Source organism: Panthera tigris, chromosome A1, assembly GCF_018350195.1.
Source record: "Panthera tigris isolate Pti1 chromosome A1, P.tigris_Pti1_mat1.1, whole genome shotgun sequence".
Taxonomy (NCBI): Eukaryota; Metazoa; Chordata; class Mammalia; order Carnivora; family Felidae; genus Panthera; species Panthera tigris.
In genome coordinates this window covers 81,528,820-81,545,902 of record NC_056660.1, presented here as the reverse complement: position 1 = coordinate 81,545,902, position 17,083 = coordinate 81,528,820, and the positions used below count along the sequence as shown (strand labels likewise).

The window sequence follows — 17,083 nt, the reverse complement described above, 5'->3', positions numbered from 1 at the left end:
GGACAGCCGGCCAGCAGAGGCCTGGCAGCCAGCGATACCAGAGCAGGACAGACTCTCGAGGTCAACCAGCTTCCACATACGACTGACCTAAACCGGTTCCAGAGCTGGTTTATCCTGCCCTACTGTGCAGACACAGTGCACGACACAGCCCCCAAATCAAGCCTGAGTCCAGGCCACACCCAGCTCGTCCCCCCAACCGTGCTCTCTGTAAAGGTGACGGAACTCGTTTCAGAGCCTAATGACCAACTCAGAGAGACACACTCGTCTGGTCCAGCTGCGTGTGTCCACCTCGTCTGAGGCGCAGGGGCCAGCATGGCACTGGGCGGCACTGGGCAGAAGCACGCGGACAGCGTGGAGTTCAAGAGAGAAGCAGGTCTGTCTGAACCACACAAACTTACTCAGGGGCGTATAGGAAGGTCACTGGCGCTGTCACCCATAACCCAATCCACCCCCGGGGTCCCAGCCTCGGCCTTCCCACAATAGAGCTTTTCTAAAACACCACCCTTCGTGGGTGTGAACCCCAAAGGACACTGAACACCCTAAGGAGACGTCTCTGGATGACAGTGACAAGCAGCACAGCAGGGGATTACTGCCACAGGTGCTGCCCTGCCTTGTGGCCAGCGCTACAATACCTGGCCCGCCAGCATCCACCCGCGGCCATGCCCACTCGGAGCTCTGCTCCCTCCCCTCCCAGATGCCAGCCCTAGGCCCTTGTGGGACCCCAGGCAAGTCCCTGCAACCCGCAGGAGGACAGGAGTGCCAGCCCACCTCACTCGCAGCCTCACAACGGGCAAACCTTTAAACACCTGCAGCCGGTGACCCTCATCTCCGTCTGCCTGGGACCACGGGGTTCTGGGAAGCCCCTGGGGCACAGGACTGCCAGGGCTCAAGGCAGGAAGCCCTAGGCTAGCTGCAAGGTGGCCCTCGTGAGTCAGCAACACCTCCACGGAGCCGCCTGCTGGTTCTGGTGTATGAGCCTGACAGGTGCAGACCAGGCACACGGTCCACTCTGTGCATGAAGTGAGACCCCCATCTGAGTACGAACTTAAAGCGAGCTCAGATCACACGGGACGGAGTCCGTCAACACTGACGTTTGTGTTAAATTTGCAGTGGGCCCTGGAAATGGTCCCCTGTGATGGAGTTTGCTCTTTCCCACTTTGTAATCTCACACTTGCTTCTTGTCTGCGTGGGCTCAAGAGCCCGTGGCCCCAAGAGCCTGTGACCCCGTGAAGAGGGAGAGGCCCCGAGGCCGGGCACACGCAGCAGGCCTGAGCACATGGACCACACCGAGGTGCTCACCTCCTTCCCTTGGAGCCCAGGGACCCCCGGGGCGCCCTGCTCCTGGCTCCTGCAGGTCTTTAGGGAGGACAGTCCGAGGCCACACAGCACACAACCGTCGGGAGCACAGGGAAATACTAACGTGTTCGTTACAGCCTCCTTGGGATTTTCTAACACCATCCCGTCCTCAGGGGCTTCACAGTCAACACCACAGGACCTTAGTTTACAACTACAAACTGGGACCCAGGAAAACATTACCACACCTCCCACGCCCCTTCCCTCTTGTGCCTGGGGCAAAGCCCGCAGGGACGCCGGGACCAGCACCGGAACCAGGCTGCTGGGATGCTATAAACGGTATTCCTGTACTGCACGTAGTTTTAAGTTAAGTGCACAGAACTCCTTCCCCTGCATGCTCTTTATACTTAAGATGCAAACCTCCCTCCAGGAAGAAACACCAAGACGCTGAACGAATGAACATGTAAACCAACAGCGAAGGCACTCATTTGTCACAACTAACCTGAGTTTTTCTTACAACACTCGTTACTCAGCTTTTTGAGTTTGTACTTAAGGTAAGTAAACCCAGTTACTGTGTATTTTCTGACGTTGGATACAATGATCCACTCAAAGCAGTAAAACTCAGCTGCTACACAGGAAGCTGAGCCAATTAGAAGTGGACGCTGAAACACCAACTAGGTTCTTTACTTACCAAACCAAAGTAGTAATGACCACGTTCCAGCTTCACACATGCCACCCATCTCTGTGCCCTGCGTCCCTCACAAGCCGCAGAGGGCGTGGCCGGGACCCCCCACTCCTGCTGCACACCCTGACACCCTGATCCCCCTCCTTCTCTCTCTAGAACACCCTCCCCAAGACCCCTCTGGTCACCGCAGGATAGGGTGCGGACCCCTCGGCAGGACAGACACCCAGGGCTGAGTGCCCGCCCACAACCTTCGAGGGGCCCATCAGAGGCGCTGCCCCGGCCACTCAGGGCAGGGGGGAGGGAGGGCCAGCCACTGGGAGACCACCACCACTCTGGTGGCTGCCTACTTTCTATACAAGTCCTACCTTGCCGCCCCCATGGGCCCACTAGAACAGAAACGCCAGTGAGGGCAGGACACGTGCCTGGAAAGAAAACCAGAGCCACGTCCAGACCAAAGCAGCTCCCGGCCCGGGGACAGCTGAAGAGTGCCCAGTGGCACCAAAGCAGCCACAGTCAGTACCAAACAAAGGGCAAGCCTGTGCTCCAATGAAACTGTACCTACAGGGAGAGGCAGTGGGCCAGCAATTCCGCTGATTCAAAGACAGACACAAAAATCAGCAAGACAGGGTCAGGAAGGGGCAAAGAGCAGAGGCCTCAGGCAGCAGAGGAAGGACCTGGAGACCCAGGAAAGCAACCACAGGCCCGGCTCCCTAACGACAGTTACACAAAACAGCAGCATGTGTGATCGGCCAGGCACCTGGGGGGAAGTCCAAGGGAACCTTTGTTCGCACCTCGGCAACCCTCCTGACCTTTCCCATCACAGCGGCCCCTTCTGAGTCCCCACACGCACCGGGAGCCAGCGTCCTGACCGCAGCAGCACATCTGGGCCTGCGGGGGCACCAAGTGCATTGTGGCTGCTGGCTGGCACCTGCCTCGAGCAGGCGAGACGAAGGGATGGGAAGAACGGTGAGGCCCAGCTCTCCCGTGCCCGAAGGGACCCGGTATAACCACTAGAGGCAGAGCCCTTGCACGGCAGCCATACAAACAGCACCTACCTGAGGGGCGATCCCGGACCACCCACCACGGAAGCACACAGGGCCTCGCCAAGGGGCACAGTGCACCGGCACCCACCAGAAGACATCAGCACTGCAAGCATACCGTGTAACAGAGCGCTCATCAATACTGTGAGCTGCAAGGGTGATCAAAGGAAGGAGCGGAGTCCAGATATACTTTGAAGGCCTGGCCCCTCACCCCACCCTGTGGCTCCCGCAGAGACCCTCCCTCGACTCCACAGCAAACGGACCCCAGGCCCCGAGCACCGCCACAAGGACACAGCCTGTGGGCACGCCCAGCACAGTAGGTGAGGGGGCACTTCACGGCCCCATCCAATCCCCTCCCCGAGCATGGCCTGCCCTGGTGACCGGATCTGCACAGGCCACGTCCGGTCTCAGGAGCCGGAGGCTGGGGTCCGGCTGGCTCGTCTCTCTCCCTGTGTGTGCATGGACCTCGCTCCAGCCCCTCCCTCCCGCGCTCTGGCAATGGAAGCTACCTGGCAGAGGGCCCACGAGGCCAGAGCTGGGGGCAATCTCCGGCCAACAGCCCAGAAGTGAACAAAGCCCACCAAGGACCAGGTGAGTTAGTGGACATGGTCCTGCCACAGGGACCTGGGGGTACGTGTTGGTGTGTGACACTCTCAGGTCCTGGGCTGCGAGCCAGCACAGCTGCAGCCAAACTCGCAAGCCACGGAAGCCGTGGGTAACAAAACCACGGTCCCAGGCCACTGTTTTGGGCAGCCTGTGATGACACCAAGTGGGGCACTTTCCCGCCTTACCCACCCGCCACAGAGAGGGCACCACGGTGACACCACAAAGCCATCGGAGGTGGCATGTTACACAAACGTGTCTCAGGTAGAGCTACGGTTCGTCACATAAAAACCAGTTCCAAGTAGCCACGCAGACAAGAGAACCAGGTAGAAACAACCTAAGAAGGAACGCTGGGTCTGGCAGTGGAAGAACAGGGCTTCGGATGGTGCCTCTGCCTCCACCTGACCTACGGGCCGACACCAGGGCACCAGTGCTCCCAGCAGGGAGGGTGCTGCCGAGCCACAACATCACCCACACCGTGGCACTGCTGTGAGGGCCCACCAGCCAGCGTAGTAGTCGCAGTTCTGCTGTGAAGGCAGGTTCCGGAAACAACCTAACAGCCCATCAGCAGGCCTACATAAACAAGGGCACATCCAACCCACCAGCTCTACACTGACACAAGCCTTCCGAATTCCAGCTACTAGCTCTCTGACGATACTAACAAACGATTATTCGCTATTTGGGGCACTTTTAGAGAGTTCTCATCTTTCAGAGATAATACTAGAATAGTGAATGACAGGACAACATGTCTGTAACCAGCTTCACAACCACCCAGCGGGCGGACAAGTGTGCACAGCCAGCCAGCCAGCCGTCACTCAGGACAGTGACAGGGTGCAAGGCGTCACCACCACATCCTCTCTGCCTACACTTGCATTCGTCTCAAATGTCCCACCAAAGTGTCTTCAGAGGAACACCTGGACGCTCAGTCCATTAAGCATCCAACTCTTGATTTCGACTCAGGTCGTGATCCCAGGGTCGTGGGATTGGGCCTCCACGCCGAGCGTGGAGTCTGCTTAAGATTCTCTCTCCCCTCTGCTCCTCCCCAACTCGTGAGGCAAGTGTATCCTCCCTCTCCCTCCCTCCCTCTCCCTCCCTCTCCCTCCTTCCTCTCTCAAAAAAAAAAAGTGTCTTTGTAATGATCTATGTTTACAGTTACCAGTTTGTTTAGGGCCAAGTTGTGGAGTAAAAGAGCGGAGAACAGTGTGGGAGTCCTTTTACGTAAAGCTGTGTGACAGATGTGCATGTTCAAACACAGGTACCTAGAGAGTCAACTCCAAAATCACCAGAAGATTCGTAGTAGAATCACCTGGACTATGATTTTCAACAACTGTCAGCTTTCTAACATTTGAATTTTTTTTTTTAGTTTATTTATTTTTTGAGAGAGAGCAAGGGAAGAGCAGAGAGAGAGACAGACAGACAGAATCCCAAGCAGGCTCCACACTGTCAGTGCAGAGCCCGATGTGAGGCTCAAACTCATGATCTGTGAGATCGTGACCTGAGCCAAAATCAGGAGTCAGACAATCAAGTGACTGAGCCAGCCACACACCCCTGACATTTGAATTCTTAACGAAAGACTGTGTTCTATAAGTGGATATGCATAAGGCTGCTGTTATTTTCTAAACAAAGGACACAGAACCGCAGGACAATGAGATCTAGACATGACAAGGGATAGGTAAGGAACAGGCTAGGCCGCACGTCTGAGGTCAGGACCCTGAGGGGCAACCACAGAAGAGAAACCAAGACGGCAGCAGGAGCGAATGGAGAAGAGGTCCACATCCACAGACTGGACAGAACAGGACACAAGGTCACAGAGGGTCACTGAGCGCTGGCCCTGAGCCACAGGCAGGGCAGTGGCAGCTGGAGAGCAGAGAGCACACCTGCGGAAGAAACGCACACTCACACCAAGAGTGCACACTCCAGGGAGCGGCCACGGGAGACGCACATCCTCAAGAGAGAGTCCACCAGTGAGGGGTGATGCAGGAGGCAGGAGTCAAATTTGCAACTTCCAACAGGTAGGGGGGAGGGGAGCGAGTGGGTGTGGCAGATGGAGCAGTACTGCCACCAGGATCTGAAATTTAGGTGAGAACTTGGCTTCCTCTGTCAGGGGCCACGACCCCGCAAGTGACACACAAGTTACAGCTGTCCTTGCTGCCCCGCCCCCTCCCAGGTGGGCCTCTCCCGCGCTCTCGTTACCTGCACTCCAGGATGTCTCTCCCAGTGCAGAAATGCCCTCGCTCTCTGGCTCCCGTGAGCGCCACCAGAGACGCCGGCAGAAATCAGCGTCCCCGTCCACCTCTGCCTGACCCCACCACCGCTCCAAACCGGAATGTCAACTGAGCGCAGAATCGTGGCACTACCACCCCCAGCCCACTGCTGGGTTTCTCCCTGAATCATCTCCCTCGCTCCCCGCGGTCACAGCCCTTCCTAGACAGACGCAGCGGGAACCACGACATCGGCTTTCTTCCGTATCTGCACTCTGCACTTCACCCTCTGCCTTTTTGCCAGAGAAACGTCAAATTTACTCTTGGGCACACACAAACAAATGCGAGATTGCCTGGAAGACAATGTAACATGACTCCGACACAATTTTTAAATATTTGCCTCCACCTGCTTTCTGGTGTTTCTACAGCAGGTCTACGCTGAGGTAGCTCTGGGTGGTGCGTACTGCATTTTCACACCTGCTGAGTGGTGGCGGGAGACCATTCTGGGCCTGACGGGGACACTAATAGCAGGCTGGGATGTGTTTTATCGTAAGTTATTGCCCAGGAGAACAGGATTCTGCCTTCTGTATAATAGCAAAGTCTGACCCAACCAGATGGCCACACCAAGAGCTTTTCTCCTTAACCAAAGTCCCTGCTATTTAACTCCCGCACACCCACCCTCCAGACGGCCGTGCCCCAGCCTCAGCCCCGTGAAGGGGGAGCCCCCGGAGTCGGGGACTCATCCACCCAGGACCAATTCCTGCTGCCCACCTTCCACTCCACTTGTCCAAACCGTGGTCGGGGCAAGCTGGAGGAGGCAGGGAGCCGTCAGCAGAGAGACGGGGACCAAGGTCAGGAGCTAAAACACACCAAGGGAACCTGGGCGCTCAACGGTAAAGGAGCACCCCCAGACACCCCATCTCTGGGAGCCTGCCGACCCCCTGCACCCCAACTCATTCCCAAGCTCAGGCCCTAAGGAGGAGCTGGTCCCCTCGGCCACACTAGGAGTGGGGTTCTCCCCGGAGCTCTGGTTAGAACAGAAGTGTGTGTGCGAACGGAGGAGAGACCCAGGCCCGCGGTGAGCTCCCAAGTCCTTCAGAGCCACTGGCCTGTTCTCAGGACCCACCCGGTGCTGCCAGGCTGGACCACACGTAGGATGTGGCTGGCACTTCCACCTTCACTGCCCTGAGAGGAAGGTACGCTTGTCACCTTCGTTCCGCAGATGAGTCCCCAACCCCCAGAGAAGACTCTGCCTGAGGCTGCCCCACAGGCATGAGGGAGAGCTGGGCTCAGAGCACACAGCGCGGATCCACTCGGAATCGCTGCGTCTGTCCCGACACAGAAACCGGTTCCAGGAAATACCCATGGTCCCGCGGCTTCATGTGCACTCGGACACACCCGCCATCCCATGGAAAGCAGAGGACTAACACAGCCAGAGGTGGAGACGTTTTCTGTTCGTAGAGTAGCCTTATTTTATTGGCTAATTTAAAAATTAACAACACACTGATCTGACTTCCCTTCTGGAAAAATTATTTCTCCCTTTCAGAAAGAACCCAACTTTCCTTTTAACAAAAACCAAGTCACAGAGGCCAGGAGCTCGAACAAGTACCACTGTCCTTCACAACCTCCAAGGGCCCAGGTGGGCCGCAGCCGCAGGGATGGACAGACAGGACAGCCTCATCCCCTACCACCAGCCTTTTCCTTCCCAGGGGAAGGAGAGCTCAAAAACAGAGTGAGCACCATTTCTCGGACCACCGTCCACACGCGAGCCATACACAGTGACCCAGGATGCATGAGAGGTCAGAGTGTCCAGGATCCAAGAAACTGACCTGCACACTCACCAAATGCTCAGCCCTCCTGCCCCCAGAGTGAGACGTGGTCATGCAGCTCCATGAGGGCCACTGTCCAATGTGTCAAGGGAAGAGGGGGCACATCCACAGGAGGGAGGCACCCCCGGGAGCCTCCACTTCCGGCTGGGAGGTGCTCTGCTGGCACCTAGGTCTACAGGCCAGGCTTTCAAAGCTCTCTGCGGTTGCAAAACCCCATGACATTGTTTAATTTTGTGACTTCCCTTCTGCTGGAGCTGTGCTTGTGCTGGGGGAGGGCACACCAAGGGCACCCTGAAATAAGGATGAGATACCTCATTACCCATAGCTATCCTAACTCATGAACTACTTTCTCAGATGACATTAAGGCAAATATCTGTCTTTTATAAGCTGCACATCATTCCTAACACGGCACCTGAATTTTAAAAAAAGAACATGTTTCAGAACTGATACTGATGAAGGAACAATAAACACCTTCTAGACGAGCTGGCTTAATTTCGAAGTGCACCAGATCAAAGCCATGGCCGTGTATGACTTCATGACTGATGCCCACACTCAGCCTTGGGGCAAATTTGCAGACCAGGATTGAGGTCCTGTCAATACAGGTAGAATAAGATATCTTTCACTCAAATCCTCACTTTTCTGAAAAGCAAGTAAAACAAGAGAAACATAAGACCCCTTCAAAGTAATCCCAGTTATTAACACTTCCCAGCAGAGGAAGGAAGACATTGTGTAAGGCTGAAAAGATCTAGTGGGCTATACTTACGCTGCACAGTCATGTGCCCAGGAAGTTACAAGAGTACTGACCACTAACCTCAACTTGGGCCTCAGAAAGTCCTGGTGATCTCACTGAATGAGGATGAACATATACACACTCACCAATCAAATGCAGGAAACTCGCTTAAACTACATAAGAACTGTCTGTACCTAACGTTAAAATTCAAACTGCAAATTCAAGGTGTATTTCCTGCACGTTTATGTCGAAATCATTTTATATTCACAACCCTTACTAAAACGACAAAAGCAAACCTAATGTTAACATTCTGCCATGAAATCACCAACGAAGGCTGAACATCGTTAATTTATACAGCACGGATACAAGTCAACAGGAAATAAACACCAGGACAGAAAGCGAACACAGGAGATGCTTTTCAACTCACAAAGTAACATGTTCTAAAAGGAAAAGATTCAACTTCTATATCCAGAAATGCAAGCTAAAAACACAATTTAAAATTTTACCTGCAAATCGATCAAGTTTTGTGGGCTTTTAAATTGTGATCCAACTGAATTTCAAAAAGGGGTCGTTACAATGAGTTCCCCCCACAATGCGATAAAAGTATAAACTGGCACAATCATTCTGACAAGTTACCTGACATCTTAAAGACACAGCACATGTATCTGCCCGCCCGCGTCCATTCGTGCCCGCCTATGCCCACCCGCTTGTGTCCACACAAGCCCGCCCACACCCATGCACACACTCGCCTGCACACACTCATGCGTGTGCCCGCGCAGTTGCACGTCCAAGAACTCCTCCCTGGACATTATGATGGGTCCACACAATGTGGAGATGTGGCCAGAAAGCCCCGAAAGCCCTGGCGCTGGAGGACGGAGACCTAGGGTGCGTCCACGCAGTGGGATGGGCTCTCCACGCTCCAGAAATCTGGGCAGAGTGCAGTAGGACTCTGCTGTGTGGTCCCTAAGCACCATTTATGCCCTGCCATGCATCATTAAAACCCTGGAAAACCTGCAAACTCTCTGAAAGGCCACATTCAGTATCTCTTGATGTCTTTGTGTCCTTTGTCCCCCCTCCCCGGACATGGCATCATGGACAAGCGACTCAAGCAAGCGGGCCATTCATGGAGAAAAGGCTCGCACCTACAGCAAGGGATTGGGGAGTAAATGTTCGTTTGAATTTACAATGACATGTTTAGGTCTGTAGCCATTTTCATCTCCCAATTCACCTGTTTCAATAGCTGACCACCTACCACAGCCCAACATGCTGCATACATGCACAGCTGCTACTCCAGGCACGGCCCCAAGGAGCACAGTGTCCCGGCAAGACCTGCCTGGGGCATGACACCAAGTCACGGGGCACTGAGGCACAGGGCACCTGAGGGGTGGCTGGGTGGGGCCTGGAGGTGGCTGGGGGCTCCTAAGGGGGTCTGGGGGTTGGCCTGGGGGCACTGGGGGGGGATGCCTGGGGGTACTAGGGGGTGGTTGGGGGCCACCGGTGGGTGCCTGAAGGGGCATCACCCCTGATGCAGCCACACCCCACTTGTGTGCCCTCACCAAGCACCTCCCTGGCTGACCCAAGCCCTGTCCCTCCTAACAGACCCTGCAAAGCCCAACACACAGGAAGCTGGCACTGACTCCACACGAGAACGTTCTCAAGAGCACAGCTTTCCAGAAAGGCAGTTCTGTGAGGGAAGCATCACCCACAAGCCACACTACAAGCCAGGGCCGTTTCCTAGCGGCTTCGTGACAAGCCCAAGGCACAGAACTGCCTCTAGGAGAAGGATGTCCCTTTCGTGTCCCTTGTGAATTTGACAGCACGCCTTCATTCATACACCTGTTCCACAGCAACACACCCAGGGAGTCTCCTCATCAAGCTGCAGCTTTCTGCTCCCCACCCCACTCTGGCCCACGCAGAGCCCGTGTAAGAGTGAGCACACCACCACAGGGACCCGTGTGGGCTACACCCCCCTCCCCATGCCCACCGGGGAGTCACTGCCAGGACAGGACAGGCTGGCGCTCTGGGAGTTAGCGCCTGGTCCCACAATGCACTCCAACCAACACCGAGAGAGACGGCTCGGTGCCGTCTTTATGTCTCGGTGCCACATTTATGTCTCCAGCCCTCATTTTACCCTCGAGGTCTGGGGCTGAAAACCATACCCAGTACATGTATTTGTAGATAAGCTCTTGGTCTCCTAGCGGTATTGAACCAGGCCTCGGTATCATCCCCCCAAAGCCTACATGGGACGCCTTCTGCGGTTCTCCAGAACACCTGTAGAGAATCTTCTATCACAGAACACAAAGCGGACTCACACCAGCTTGCACACAGGCGGACCAGCTCCCCCACCAGGAGCTGGCAATGCACCGCCCCAGCCCAGGACTGGTCCCCCACCGCTCCCACACCTGCAGCCACCTCCTAACAGTGGCCCACAAAGCGCCTCCGCGACCTTACAGACCGACCAGCTGGCTCCCCATTCCTCACGGACCTGCAGGGTCTGGGGCCCACGGGGAGCTCATGCTCTGTGAAACACCCACGGGGCCATGCTGCGCACATGCAGCTCGCACACGGGCATGTGTTCATGGCAGAGGTCCTCCCCTGACTTCACACAATGGCAGTTTCTCCTACAATGAGCATGTATTAAACAATTACAGTTTCTGGATCTTCTCTGAAGTTGCCATTTCCTTCAGGAGGCTTTCTTGGTGCTGAAAATGACTGTCTTCTCAGCCTGGCCAACTTTCCCAACCGTGACCTGTGTTCACGGGAGCTGTGGCTGGCACAAAATTGAATTCAGATAGCTAGTTTCATAAATGAGTACAGCAATTACATTTCCCTCCTCCCCGAATGAGGAGACCCTATGATAGAGGGACAGGCCCACGGCTGTGAGCAGAGACCCACACGGTCCCAGGGTGTAACTGAAATGCAAGCCACTGTGGGCCCTGCCCAGCTGGGACTCTGAGCAGAAACATCGCCCATGATGCACATCTAAGGAGGGTCCCAAAGCTTCAGGGCTGACAGCAGGAGGCAGCCTGCGTGCGGTGAGGGGGTCTTGCGTGAACGCTGGTAGGAGGCCCCGAGGCCGGTCTCTGTCGGCACTGACAGCCAGGTGTCGGCCTTGAAGGCTGTCGGGACCACAGGAGGAACTGCCGTCACTGTGCAGCCAGCCTCTATGGCCAGGGAGCTTCCGCCCCAGATCCCAGGACCGGCCAGTACTCTACGAAATTCTGGAAGCAGCCCCCAAAACCGTTGCTTGTGACCACTTCTGGGAGTGACCAGACCCCAGCTCACTGCATGCTTCTGCACCAGCTGAGTTTTCTCACCTCTGCACCAGGTACAAATACTGACTTTGGATTTTTACTATCTGAATTCTTCATCACCAGCACATACCGACATAATCAGAATAAATGAACGTCAAAGACCTCGGGCCCACTTGGTCGTTGCTTCCCAGCTGGCTCCTTGGAGACAAGTGGCAGGTCTCCACCCTCACACGCTGCCCCGGCCAGAGAGTAAAGCTGGGGACGCGGGAGGGAGAAGGGGCCTTGCCACAAGCACACCCAACTGCAGCCCACTCACTGCAGCCATGCACCCCTCCAGGTGAAGAGACACGCTTGCAAGATAAAAGGCCAGCTACTAATTACCAGGGAATCAGGCTGATTTTCACATGTTGCTAGAAAACGCAAGGCTTTTTTAAGCAGAGGAATTACAGTGTTGTGTCTTGATTTCCTTTTTAAACACATGCAAATCTTTATTTGCTCTAGAGACAGAAGACACAAAGTGCAGTCGGTGCCAGAACACCTAGGCTCCAGGTCCAGGCTCTTGGAGCCCCACACACCCACCTCCAAGCTCTTCCTGACCTCCCATCTCCATGAAACAGCACTGTTTCCTCATGGGCCCCGGCCCCCAGTCACCCCTGCCCTGCCTTCCCATGCCCCAGCCCAGTGACCCGCCCCCAGGTCCCCCCCATGCCCTCCTGTCCCAGAGCGCCCCCCCCATGCCCTACTCCTGGCCCCTCCGTGCCCCAGCCTCCCATGCCTCCCCACTGCCCCTAGACCCCTGCCCCTAGACCTCCTGTCCCCAGGGCCCCCGCATAATCCCCCTGGGTCCCCTCCATGTCCTTAGTCCCCCTCCGGACCCCTTGCCCTCAGGCCTCCCCATGCCCCCAACTCCGCCCTTCACCCATGCCCCAAGCACCCCAACTCGTCTGCCATCTCCCACCACCAGGAGCTTCAGGAGAGCAGAACAGCACACCGTGCTCCCCGCTGGGCACAGGCACTCCACAAATAGCAAAGGACGGACAGGATGGACACGTGAACAAAACAAGCAGGCCACCCTCGACTCGGGCATTTCCACCTTGTGCCCACAGGCCAAGAAGTGAGGCAGGCACATGGCACACAGAAACCAGGGGGCCTGGCTCCTGTCAACTCCAAATTGAGACACACCTACTATACGAGTGAAAAGATACAAGTCTTTCCGGCATCAAGCCCCTCCGCCAGAGACGCAGGTTGCAGGGTTAGCCTGCAACAGTAGTCTGCGTGCCTAGATGCCCATCCAGGCCACAGCGTGGCCCACGGCTCACCTGTCAGGACGGCCATCACTGTCGCTGGCCCCACGCCCACCACCCCAAGTCAACAGGCTCAAGCCGTCTGCCTATTTCCTGGGCAGCACCCCCAAAACCTGCAGGGGCTCCTGGGCCTCCACTGGAGGGAGGAAGCTGCCATGCCACCTTCCCTCATCCTCCGCACCAAGTCTGCTTGGCTGAGCCCTCGCCCGTCTCCTGAACTTGTTCTCCTTCACGGTGACCCCTAGGACCTAACTCCAGCCCCCTCCAGCCTTCCAGAGACCCCAGAACTCTGTAAAGCCGGGGTCCCAACCCACGCTCTCCAACCCGAGGGGCTGGGCTCCCGCCTGTGCTTAGGCTTTGACCCTACATTGAGCTCCAACTGCTGACACTGCCCACTACTCCCCACCACTGGCTGCCAGAGTCACCTGCCCAAACTTAGACGTCACACCCCACGTAAGGCAGCTGAGAAAAGGCTAAATGCCTTTCCCTGGACCACGACCCCATTCCAGTCCAGTCCACCAGCCCTGCTGAGACCTGGTTCCAGCCACACCTGACGTCCCCAGCTGTCGGGACTGGTAAAGCACTTCATTTCTGCTTCTCCTCACAACACCTGTCAGCCCAAACGGCTCCACTATGCTCATGGCCCCCAAGCCTCCACCGCGCCACCCCTCGTGCTGCAACAAAGGACGGTGCAGAGGCTACTTCTGTGACCGTCAGAGGAGATGGCAGTGGCCTTGACTGTCTTTGCATCCCCAGAGGCCACCACGAACTCCAAAGAGTCACTCAGTTAACAAAGAAACGTGGTTCCCATAACGCACAATCCGCACTCTGGCACAGGCTCCCTCCGACACACCGACATCACCTGCCCCTGAGCACATACCACTGCCGGGCACCTTTGGGGGATAATTCCCAGAGAAAAGGGCATGGCCAACAAATGTAACCAGAGGCGATAACCTCAGCCTTGAGTCGTGTATGGATCATGACTTGAACCTCAGCCACAGCGCACAGGATGCAGTATGTATTCACACACTCTCTGCCGGACTAACCCCAGCGCTGGAGAGTGGGAGCCTAACATGAGTGCGTGCCTGACCGTCACTGAGAGCAAGCCACATGTTCACTTAGGCTTTCTGGAGAACGTTAAAACCTCTGAACTAAAGGTAAGGCTTACACCTATGATTTGGTTCCACAGACGTGAGACACATTTTCTCTACATCTCATGTTCCGGGCAGACGCAACTCATCTGGACCATACCTGCAACCTGTGCAACAGGTAAGAGACACGCAGCCCCCTTCTCCTGATGCTGACAAGACAGCACATCCCCAGAGGCACGGAAGGTAGGCCTGGGCGAAAGAAAGCGCAGCAAAGAACTACGGGATCAATAAAACACACTATTTTTGAACCTAAAAGCCAGTTTTTTGGAAAAAGTTTCAAAAAATTATTCAGTGTATTCTACAGTTTTGTGACAAATCCAGAAAAAGCTAAAGTAGAATTTTTCACTTTTCATGACTCACCAAATTTCATTTTTCTGAGAAAAAAAAAGGGGGGGGGGCGGCCAAAGCAAGTGCTTACCGCTTTACGGATGAAAGGTGAATTAACTGCCTACACCCCACACAGAACAGGTGCTCAGGGTCACTGCACACATGACCAGCCCCAGTCTGGGCACCTGGCCTCACCTAACTAAGGGTGTCATTCTACATAGCAATGGAACTAGAATTCAGCTGCCTGCAAAGACTAAGAAAGTCCGTGGTGTCACTCAGGCGCCGCAGAAGCGAGACACGCACGTCCACAGAGCCCACCGGGTTCCGTACATCCTTCCACCTTGAACCCGTTTCACCTGCTCCAAGGTCTGAACAGAAACTGCACCGCAGCTTGTGCGTCATGGCGCCGAACTAGGTGGGGAAAGTACGAAGGACGTGGTGCCAGGGAAACGTGTCTGTAGCACGAAGCAGATATACTTACATCTTTTGCCATGTTACCAGATCCGTGAAGTCGATGCTATAAACGTTCACCCTCCAGAGAAGACTAATTTTCCTGGTAAGAAAGAACAAAAACCAAGAAATGAGTAAGAACCGAAAACCAAGTGAATAAATCATTCACGCCTGTCCCCCCGGAACCGCCACCCCCAAGGGACCCTCCGGGTGGCAGGAGCCCTGCTTTCCAGACCCGCAGCCCACCCTGGGGGCAGCTGCCCGCCGGCGCCGCCCGAGAGCAAATACAGCCCCCCCCCTACACTCCGCCCGGCCCACACAAAGACCCTGCCACCCCCGGTCCCCCCCGCACCCCCCGCCACCGTGACAGGTGGTCTTCCGGCCCAGCGGGCCTGTCACCCAGCCGCCGCCGCAGCCGCCGCCGCCGCGCGCGCGCGCGCCTCCCGCGCCGGAACCGGCAGTCGGGTCAGCACCGCCCCCACCCCGCGCCGCGCCCGCGGGGGCCCCGACCCCGCGCTCGGGCCGACCCTGGCCCCCGACCCCGCCGGGCGCTCGCGCCGCTGCTCCGCGGGACGCCCGCCCGCAGGCCCCGCCCGGGACCCCGACCCCCGACCCGACCGCGACCCCGCCGGGCCACCCCGGAGTCCCCGACGGCGGCGCGGGAGCGGGGCGCCCGGGGCCCAAGGCGCGGGAGCCGCGGAGCCGGCGCGCACACGCGGCGGGACGGCGGCAGGACCGGGGCGGGCGCCCCGCGCGCCTGCGCCCCCCGCGGGACCCCGGCCCGCCGCACCTGGCTCGCTCCGGCGCGCGGGCACGGGCGGGGTCCCGCGGCGCGCTCGGCCCCGGGGTCCCTGCCCTGCGAGGCGCCGGCGCGCGGGGCTCACCCTGCGAGCGGGCGTCGGGCGGCGTGACGTGCGCGGCGCGGCGACGTGACGTGGGCGGCGGGCCGGCTCCCGCAGCGCGCCTGCGCGCCTTTTCGCGCCTTCGCCGCCCTCCTCCTCCTCCTCCTCCCGCCGGTGCGGCCCGCGCGCGCTCCGAGGGGGATGGGCTCAGCGCGGGCGGGTGCGGGTGAGTGTGCGCGTGCGCGCCGGGCGGGGACGGAGACGCAGAGCCTGGCGCGGAGACGCCGCGGTGCGCGCGCTCTTGGAGAGGGGATGGAGGTGTGCGCACACCTGGATCGGAGCCGGAGGTGTGCACGTGCCGGTGTGCGCGCACACTGGGAGAAGAGTCGGCGGAGTGTACGTGCCGGTGTACGTGCCGGTGTGCGTGCACGCTCAGAGAGGGGTCGGAGGTGGGCGCACACCTAGGGAAGGGCCGGGAGTGTGCACATGCCAGTGTGCGCACAGACTTGGAGAGGGGCCAGGTGTGTGCAGGGGTGGAGGAGAGAGAGGGTCCACGGGTATACGCCAGGGAGAGAGGAGGCCAGGTGTGTGCACGTGCACATGAGTGTATTTGTGGGTGTGTGTTCATGCAGGCGGAAGGAGGGTAGATTTTGTGCGCACAGGCGTTTACGTGGAGAGGGGGGTTGGAGTGTGCACGTGCAGGCGTGCATGCCCTTGGAGGAGAGAGGCGGAGGTGTGTGGACGTTTTGATAGAGGCCAGCTGTGTGCATTTGTGATTGCACACAGAGGAAGAAAGGCCGGGTGTGTGCTCACGTGGAGAAGAGGTGGGCAGTGTATGTGTACACGTGTGTACGCGTGCTTGTGGAAGAGAAAGGCCAGCTGGGTTTGTGCCGTGACTGTATTTGCACATGTGCGTGTGTAGGTGCACAGAGAAGATTGGGGGTGCGTGCCCACAGTCCAGAGGGCCCTGACCACCTGGTGTCCACCTGTCCCTGCCGGGCCAGCGATCATGCCCACACCCAGCCTGAGCCCGAGTCCCCACATCCTGGTGGGGTGCTCAGGAGGAAAATCAGGCAGCTAGTTTTCTCATCGCTGGGTGGGCCTGGTGCACCCCAGGCTCTGGAGACTTCTCCCTGGAGCCCACCACCGGCAGGGCCAGGGCCCCCAGGGTCTAGAGACCCAGCAGAGGGCCGGCTGGAGTCCAAAGTTCAGGGCTACAGCATAGTGTGCGGTGAGGAGCACAGCGCAAAGGCCTCTCTGCCCTGTGGGGGCAGCCGTGGTTCCGTTTCACGTCTAGTCCTGCTTCCCTGCCTGCTGCCTGACCAGCCACCTCACCTGTTAACACCACACTCAGCATTGGTTTCTTCTGGAAGA

The 17,083-nt window shown here is 57.4% G+C and overlaps 1 protein-coding gene across 6 annotated transcripts in view; it reads right to left on the bottom strand.

Moving 5' to 3' along the window:
* Positions 1-15,776, bottom strand: part of TFDP1 (transcription factor Dp-1) — a 40,212-nt gene extending 24,436 nt beyond the window's left edge. The window contains exons 1-2 of one of the 6 annotated variants that reach the window (XM_042980715.1): positions 15,752-15,776; positions 14,899-14,970 (exon numbers count right to left, since the gene is read on the bottom strand). In XM_042980715.1, the coding sequence (XP_042836649.1) occupies positions 14,899-14,910 (12 nt within the window). In that variant the 5' untranslated portion in view covers positions 14,911-14,970; positions 15,752-15,776. The other 5 variants (XM_042980708.1, XM_042980725.1, XM_042980733.1 and 2 more) reach the window with 5 other exon arrangements.
* Positions 15,777-17,083: the final 1,307 nt, after the last annotated feature.